At 48.4% G+C, this 8,971-nt stretch overlaps 1 protein-coding gene across 1 annotated transcript in view; it reads left to right on the forward strand.

Annotated features, from left to right (window-relative positions):
- Positions 1-4,839: 4,839 nt before the first annotated feature.
- MGAT4B (mannosyl (alpha-1,3-)-glycoprotein beta-1,4-N-acetylglucosaminyltransferase, isozyme B) overlaps positions 4,840-8,971 on the forward strand; it is a gene marked incomplete at its 3' end in the record, with an annotated part of 9,461 nt that continues 5,329 nt past the window's right edge. The window contains exons 1-4 of the mRNA XM_010290886.1: positions 4,840-4,876; positions 5,495-5,674; positions 6,369-6,509; positions 7,353-7,486. Of these exons, the coding sequence (XP_010289188.1) occupies positions 4,840-4,876; positions 5,495-5,674; positions 6,369-6,509; positions 7,353-7,486 (492 nt within the window). The remainder of the gene's footprint in view (positions 4,877-5,494; positions 5,675-6,368; positions 6,510-7,352; positions 7,487-8,971) is intronic.

Below are 8,971 nucleotides of genomic sequence, written 5' to 3' on the forward strand. Positions count from 1 at the left end.
TTGATTTGTTGCTCAGCATGTCTTGGTGCTCAATTCCTTAATGCAAACCAAGTTCTCGGTGGCTACATATATCCTAAGCTGACAAAATATTTATGATTTTAAAAGATGAGTCTAAGATTGGGAACAATGTTCTGCTGGCTCATGGAATGGGAGACAGTATGTCTCTCACCTTGCTCATCTTACAGGAGCACAGTTGGTGTTTCCTTATATTTGAAGGAAAAGACCTGCTCATTTTTCATCCTGCCTGGCAAGGATGGTGACTTTTGGGAAGGTATTTTGGATGCTGAACTATCCTCTCTTTTTCTTTCTGCTACTTAAGACGATATTTTTATTGTCACAACTTACCTGTAGCTCCACGTACCCCAGTAGAGTCACTTCCCTGTGGAGGGGAAGTGACTTTTGGAGACTTTCCCCATCTCTTTTTGCGGGGGATGCTTTGGGGTTTTGTTTTTGGTGTCTAAAGATTTGTCTCTTCTTTCTACAGCCAAGTAAGCAACGGGCAATATTTTGCTTTTCATGGTATAAAACGTTGATTGCGGACTTACTGCCCGTCCCTGCGTACCTGTGTGCAGTGTCTAACACCTGTGTGCTACACCAGCCGTCAGACTCCCATGTAAAGCAGGACTATCTTTTTCGCATCTCAGGAGCTGAATTTAATTCACCGATACAGTGCGGTAACTCTTTATATCCATTTTAATGGTCCGGTGAAATTCTGTTAGCAAAATACCTAATGAATGTTGCAATTCAATCAGGGCAATCTCGAGTGTAATGTGTGGAGCAGTGCCAGCATTGTATAAATCATTAGACATCAAAACCGTAAAAAAAAAAAAAAAGTCCCTAATCATCTTCTGACTCCAAGAGCTCCTGTAAACGGCCAGGGACGAAGCCAGGTGTGGGCAGCGCAGGCGCCTGGCTGGGACGGGGACGCAGGCGAGCTGGGGTGGAATGGCTCGCCAGCTTGATTTCCCGTGCTTCACCGGCTGCATTTTTGGGTCATGGAGGTGCCATCGCATGGGGAGGGGGTTGTTTGTGTGCTCTGGAGTCCCCCCAAGCCCTTTGCAAGTCCTGGAGGGGGAACAGTTATTAATTAAAGGGGTGCTTTCAGAAAACGAAGGGGAACAGTCATTGCAGATAAATTTTCTGTAGGCAGTTTAGTTTTCTACTCCAGCTTCATTTGCATGGTGAACTGGGGACTGACTACACGTTATTTTGGCTGGTTTGGCCCTGGGAACTCTTGCAGCAAAAAAAGATGCGGTTGTGCTCGTGAAGCCAAGATTTTATAGAGATAAACGGTCTAGAGGTTTGGGGCAGCTTTTAGTTTTTAAACAAAGTCTCTTGAAAGGCTTCCTAATGAGAGGCAAATCCAGCTAGCAAAGGCTTTGCATTTGCTTTTGGAAAGATTGAACTGGAGGGAAATCTCTGGCTTTGGCCATGGGTCTGCTCTGCTGGGAGAGGTTATCTGCGGAGAGCAAAACCCAAAGTAATTGATCCTGAAATATGGTCGTGTTTAAAATGCACCGCGGGCTCCCTGGGAGGTTGGAGTGCGATTTGAAGGAGTAATGCAGAATACAGAATTATAACATTCCAGGCTGTATATATAGATATACATATATGTATATGTGTGTGCGCATGTATATGAATGACCAGGTGAGATTTCAGGGTGGGGGTTCTATCGGCACTGGTCTGATTTTATCACCACCTGCTGTTTTAGGATCAGATTAGGTATTTTGCCTTCACTCAAAAACTGAACATGGTTAAGCAGAGCGGACACAGATGTCCCAGCCCTCACCTCTGCTGGCAAACGTGGTTTGCACTTAATAGTCACTTAAATAAGAGCGAAGCCACAGAATTCTCCATCACGGAGAACTACTTTTTTTTTAAACGGATGCTGTCTTAGATGGACGAAAACCTTTGGAAAGCTGCGGAGCCCCTGTAAGACTCCTGGGGAGCAGCCCATGAGCCTCACCAGCGTGTGCCCATCCGCTGCGCACCACTGCATCCCGGCTGCTGGGAGAGGAGCCTGTTCAAGCCATCCCTGCCCGCTGCTTCACCAGCGGTTCACGATGTCGCTCGGCAAACCCAGCGCAGAGATCTCAGCTGGAGACCCCCAGCTGAAAACATGAAGCTTGGCAGCTGCGGCTGGGCACAACCGGGGTGAGAGAAGGGAGCGGAGGCGGAAGCCGTCGGTCAGCAAGCGATGCTCAGCCAGACGCTTCCCATGGCCGCTGCCCCTCAGCCGCAGGCTGCTCCCCGCCCAGGGATACGTGCCCCCAGATCTGCTCCGGCGGTGCCGCTGAGCACCGCCTGGACAGACGGCGGCCGGCGCTGCCTTCCCTGGCCTGCAGAGACCTGGCTTGTATGAAGCTGCTCGATGCACGCCTGGAGCCTTACAGCCAGCCTGTTTCTAAAGACGGCTCGTGGAAGACCGCTGAGTGCAAATATTAGGCATGGCAAGGTGTGAAATGTGCTATTTGCAGGGCACGGGGCATGCACAATGTGTGCTGCAAATACTGCAAGTCCCCAGTCTGTCTTTATTAAACCTGCATATTTTAAGCCCAAAGCGATGTGTTATCTCTCAAGAAAAAGTAAGCTGAGTCTTTTTTTTAATACAGTTATAGCTACGAGTTTTTGTCCTGCAGCGCTTGACTGTGGGGATATTTTAAGAGCTCTGCTATCTCCTGCTAGGAGGGAATACAGTAAATATGTAGATAGGGAGTGCTGCTGCTTTGAAAGGTAAGTAAAGGGTCTGTGCTGAACTGACACTAGCTGAAAAATTTGTTCAGCCTAATTAGCAGCAAATCACTTCTGTGTCCAGCCTTGCTTGTAGAGACGGGAGCCAATTTCCTCCCCCCCTTATCCCCTGCTACCTTTCGTGCCTTTTCAGAGCCCTCCCTGGCCGAGCAGCTGAGGGTTTCTGTGGGGATGGCAGATCTGCATCCACGTGTCATTGCAGACTGACGAGTGCAAAATGGCATTACTGGAAATTCCTGGGAAACTCTACGCCCATCTTGGGCTTTGTCTCGCACTGTTCAAGCTGTCACCGGAACCGGTCATGATCAATCAGCTTTTAAATTTCACGAAGTTTTAATTAAAGAATGGAAAGCCTACGAAGACATCATAGGACAAGAGCACTGGAAACAAATACAATTTCACTTCCAACCATTAGCCGGAAAAGCAGCAAATGGTTGACTGCACATCACCGTTGCAGTCTAATGAAAAGTACAGCTCTTGGCTTTGGTGGGCAGGTCATTAGTGACTGAATAATCAGTGACATTTCCCTTCTAAATCTGACACAAATGAAGTGCAGTGCTCTGGAAAAAGCCATTAAGTGTAAAGCCTTGTCTTTACTCTGCTCCAGGTATTGCAGAACAAGATCTAGTGGCAGCCTTTAGCTGTGATTTGGCTTTGATAGCATCCACAGGATAGTAACCGCCCGGTATGCCGAGCGCCAAATGCTTACAGCCTTGCACAAGCACGGTTCCTGCCATCGTTCCGTGCAAAAAACGGCGAGTAGTACTTGCTTCTCACTGGTGTTCAGATGCCACTGGTAAGAGATACAAGTAGGAAAATCTCTAATCTAGAGTACTGGAAAGCTGAAAGGTATATTCTTATCTCTGAGAGGTACCAGCAGGTAAAGGTAGCTGGTCTCTGGCTCATCGTGCGGTCAGTTTAAAGCCTGACATCCTCCTCTGAATTCCCTTGGCAGCTCCCTAAGCTGGGTGTTAACCTGTTTTTCTGTAAATTTTTAAATGTCTTCTTGCTGGGCGTGGAAAGCGAGCGGCACCACACAGGAAAAAGGAAGGACTGGTCTTGTTTATGTCTATCCCTTGACTTTCTGTGAATAAGGTGTTGTCAGATGGACAGGGTAATCAAATGGGTGTAACTTCCTCTGCTCCCTCCCCATGTGCCAGTGGCTTTGAAAGTAATGCTGAAAGGTTAATAGGAGCCAGGCTGCCTTGGGGAGGGTCCCTTGTGTGGAAGCAGTGAGTCTTTAGGAAGGTTTTTTTTGCAGGAGACCCCATGGGGGAAACTTTTCCTAGGGAAAAGCACCGATGGGAGCTGGGCTGGGAGGCACTGTTGTCTTGGAAACTGTACTTTGGAGCTTGGTGTGTCTGATCTCCAAAATTCCTTTTTCTTTTTCTTTATGGACCCCAAATTAGAAGTTGTCAATGCAGTCAGTGTATCTTTTATCAACGGCTCTGATTTATATTTAGCCCTGTGTTGGGAATTCCCCATGCAGTATTTTTGGTCGTTAGATCTTCTGGTCCTGTTTGGGCTAAGGGTCTACTACTCAGCAGATAAATCTGTTCTGGGTGTAGTCCTGTGAGTTATAGCCTTACTGAAAACTTACTGAAAACATGAGTGACCACAGATAAAAGTGTATTTTTAATGAGCAGTTTCATTAATTATAGGGTAAAAAACAGCCCAGGAAGGTTCATTAATGGCTAACCAAATCCACTCCCAGCTTTGTATAGTTAGTTCCAGCTGAAGGCTCTCGATAGTTTTATTGCTTAAAAAGGGCATGGTGATACGATGTTGTTTCAAAATAAAAAGCTTTATTACCTTATCAAAAGCTTCTTTTTTATATATTACATTTATGATGCATCATTAAGGTGTGTATCCAAACACTTGGATTTATATAAGCATCCAGGCAGCTATTGCTGTGTGATAGTCTTTATCCTGCCTTGTTTCGGAGAGCTTACATTCCCCAATCCCTTTTGGCTGTTAGAATTTGGGACTCTTTTCTGAAGCTGGAAGAGGTGCTTTGCTCACCCTCGTCTCGGTGCAGAGCAGCCCTTGCCAGCATCTCACTTTCCATCAGTAGGCGTCATCTGGGAGATGCCCCTTCTGGAGAAGGCCTTCGAGATGCTGTCCGGTGGGTCTCCCGAATTACCCACTCGAACACCCTTTGATGTGTGCTCTTAAAATTCTTTCCTTTTTCATAAGGGAACCAAAGCGAGGAGCAAGACAATTAAAAATAGTGATATTCCCTGGGTTTGTCATGGCTTTAAGAGGCCATCACCACCAGTGCTTTCAGTTCTTTTTCACTGGACTCCGGTTCCCCACTGCTCACTTCAGCGGTTGCCATCTCACGCACTCAAACTTCAGGCGCTGCAGAGAGATGCAGAATATTGCTCATAAAATTAATGCCAGCAGCTCACTCCCCTTTTCCAAGTATATAGTGAAGAAGAACTACCATGCAGCTTATTTTTTGCTGTGTACTTTGGTCACAGAGAACCAGGTCGTATTTCTATATGACCCGGAAACCCAAGTTAAAGAGAAAAATGTGAGTAGCGTTTTAATTGTAGTTTTGCAACTTAAACCACCCTCTCTCCCACGCAATCAACGGGTGCGTGCCGGACCACAGCTTCCTAAAGCTCTGTTTTAAGGATTGGGGAGGTCAGGGAGGCATGAGTGATGAGCATCACCTTTGCAGCTTGAAACCCATCAGAGTGCGGAGGAGAAAGCTTCTCTCTTTCTTTTCCATCTGCAGGTGACGTTGTGGACATCTACCAGCGGGAGTTTCTTGCCCTCCGGGACCGACTGCACGCAGCCGAGCAGGAGAGCCTGAAGCGCTCGAAGGAGCTCAACCTGGTCCTGGAGGAGATCAAAAGAGCGATCTCGGAGAAGCAGGCCCTGCGGGATATAAACCGGACCTGGAGCAGCTTATCTGGTGAATAAACAGAGAAGTTGAGGATCTCGGGCTGTTTTGAAGCAGTTGCTAATAAGGAGGTAGAGAGGTGTGCGTGCGTGTGCGTGTGTGCAGGGCTGCAGACAAGGACGTGCTCTTCTCTCCCCCGGCGCGAGCCAACTGTGGAGTTCAGAGGGACTTGGGAACTCTTAAACTCCTGTTTAATTAGAGGTGCATATGCATCATTATTAAACATTGAGATTTGCCTCTGCTGAGGATATTTGCCAATTTGCTTGCTTACAAGCTTTTTTCTTTTTCTTGCAATTCATACATGCCATTTCCTATGGCTGTACTGAATCCATATGGAAAATGGGTATCCGAAAAGAGAGGGAGGAAGGAGTTAGGCTGGCTGAGCACCCCTCGCCAATTTATTTGTTCTTTTTTTTTTTTTAAGTTGCTCAGTTGAAGAGAATTGGATCTCTGCAGAAAGATCTGATTTGACCTTCATTTGATCTTCATTCTCCTCCCTCCGTCCCAAATATTTTGGGACTTCTTTAAGGCCCTCATGGCTCCTGCTGCACTTTAATTGGGTTTGTGGTAACATGTTAAAGGTTGGCCTGATTTTTTATAACCCAGCAGTAGTCTCGGGTGGCCAGGCTGCTCTAAAAAGGCTTTTTGCCTTGCAGTCTCTTCCTACCAACCGTTCCTTGCAATTGATTCCCTTTTCCTTTTTAAGACGAAACCAAGTTAAAACTGTGGAATATCACCAACAAGAATGTGCTGCACCTTCCCACCATCTTCCATCATTTGCCACATTTGCTGTCAAAGGAGAACAGTCTGCAGCCAGCCGTGCATGTGGGACAGGGGCGCACTGGAGGTAAATGGGAATTAGTGCTGCTTCTGGTGCTCTTCCTCACCTTGGTGCCTGTCCCTCCCCTTTCCTCCGGGCCTGGCTGTGGTACGGATATGAGCAGGACTGGAGGAACGGCTGCATGCATCATGCAAGCTTCCTTGGTATTGTGGCACGTGGGGTGGGTAAGCCATGTCACATCTGTGAGTATGGGGGAGAGCTGTCTGTGCTCTTGACTGGCACTAAAATGTTCTCGATGCTTCTGCCAGATGTTTTTTGCTGCTTTCCATCTCCAGAGCGCTCTAGACTTGGCCTGGAAGGTCGTCGGATGAAAGCACAGTTTGCAGGGTGCTTCATGGACACTCTAACCAGTCTTAGGAGACAAATCCCATCTGGAGTAGGACTTTGGGTACTAGATGATTCGCCCCTGCTCCCAAATCCCAACCCAAAGCCAAAAACCTGACTTACGCCTCCTAAACTGAAGTGCTTCTGGCCATGGGAGGGGTTTGGAGAACAAGGGTTGTCTTGAAGTTGCTGTTCACAGGCTGAAAAGGCCCCTGGGATGGGTCAGGGTTTTGGGTGTTTCCTTAGGGATCAGTCTTTCAGGGAAAGAAGAAAGAGTCTATCTGACTGCTCTGGGTGCCCTGCCAGCCTGGCTTACTGGGGTGCTGCTGGTTGGTACTGGGCTGGGGGACAGGAATATGGGAACCCTACATGGCCCAGGCACCTACCAACCTGCTGATCACTACTGGTTTTTGATGATGGAGCGTGGCACCGAGCAGGTGAACCACAAGGCAGTCATGGGAGCAGAGCAACGCATCTTGTCCCAGCAAAGCCCAATCTCTAAAATCTCTCCTTGGCCCTGGGCAGTGTCCGTTGTGATGGGAATCCCCAGTGTGAAGCGGGAGGTGCATTCCTACCTCACCGACACTCTCAACTCCCTCATCTCAGAGCTCACTCAGCAGGAGAAGGAAGACTCCGTCATTGTCGTCCTCATTGCTGAGGTAAGACGGAGCTTTGCCTGTTTACCCCGTTTCCCTGACCCCCATCCCGCCCTGCTGCCTGCCAATGGCTGCCCAGCTGGAGGCCAGCTCCGCCGCTTGCCGGGGAGATGCGCCCAGCGTCGGGCTGCCGTCTGACCAGGATCGTTAGGTGCATCCTGCGCAAAACGAAACACTGGTTGGGCCAGAGAGGGTCAGGATGCGAGCAGGCAAACGCTCGCAGCTGCCAGTGCAGCGTGTACATTTCTCTTTCTGGTCTAAATCGTGATGGCTCTTGCAGGGTGTTTGTGTGCTTGTTCCCAAAATGTGCTGGAGCAGCCCCGGGGCCGTGTCTGGGGGAGCTCTCAGACCGGCTCCTGAAGCAGCTTCGTTTCTCCACGTGCCTGTCAGACAGCACTAACCCCCTCTCCAAACCCAAGAGCCCACTGATTTGGGGCTGAGACTCATATGATGCCTCTTCTTACTGGTGTCTGGAGCCCAGAATCAGTTGCTGAATCCAAGGGCTAAAAAGCTTTGATACATTAATCTGCAAGAGCTGCTTTTATCTATGGGTTTAGATGGTTATTTTTCTCCATGGCTTTCCCCTCAGGATTTTTTTCTTCAGCCTGAAGTGCATTCGTCTTCATTTCCAGAAATCCAGTGAGAAAGATAAACCTCAGTGGCATGCTACTGGGAGAGGAACAAAGATAAATGTCTGGGTTTGCTGCCTGTTTACCCATAATTTGACATTTTGAGTAGCATTTGGCTTTCGGGTCCGTGTCTGGCATTTTGTATAAGGAGAAGGTGTGCACAGATGGGTGCAGCCCAAAGTGCCCAGGACAAGGTTTCATCCTGGCCGTCGTTTCCCTTTGAGCCAGGACAGAGTTGATGACTGTTTGCACAGTGGGTGAGTGAAAGCATGAGAGGTTTTAAGCAACTTGACCAAAAACATCTTCTGTTTAGGGCTGCAGCAGTATTTTTTTTTTTTTTTTTAGTTGACTTGAAAATAGGGTGCACGCTGTGATGGCAGCACCTGACTATCCGTGTGTATGTGTGATGAGAGAAGTGAACACCAAAGAAATTAATTCTGATACGATGAAGTGCAGGAGCACACGTGCCGTAGCCCAGTAACAGCGATGGTAGTTGTTGCAAATCACCACCATCGCGGTCCTCTTTTGCCGAGCTTGCTCTTGTAGCTACACAACATCCTCCTTCCGTGCAAGTGTCAGCCACCGCTGCGCCTTCTCTGCCTCTTCCCAAAGTGTTTCTCGATGTACCTGCACTTGGCGTGGCTCATTAAGAGCTCTTCAGGCATGGGATAAAGAGTAAATAGTGGAGATGGTGTGAACCTGGAGCGGACGCTGGGTAATTTGGAGACTCAGGACAACGAGTGGAGCAACTGAATGTCCTTTTGGGATAGGGATTTCTCATTTCCGCGTGCCACGGCTAACCAGCCCAGCTGTCATCCACAGCGGCCGGGCTGCCTGGGAGAGCCGGGGGCTCCTCGGC

Source organism: Phaethon lepturus, unplaced genomic scaffold, assembly GCF_000687285.1.
Source record: "Phaethon lepturus isolate BGI_N335 unplaced genomic scaffold, ASM68728v1 scaffold1270, whole genome shotgun sequence".
NCBI classification, from domain to species: domain Eukaryota; kingdom Metazoa; phylum Chordata; class Aves; order Phaethontiformes; family Phaethontidae; genus Phaethon; species Phaethon lepturus.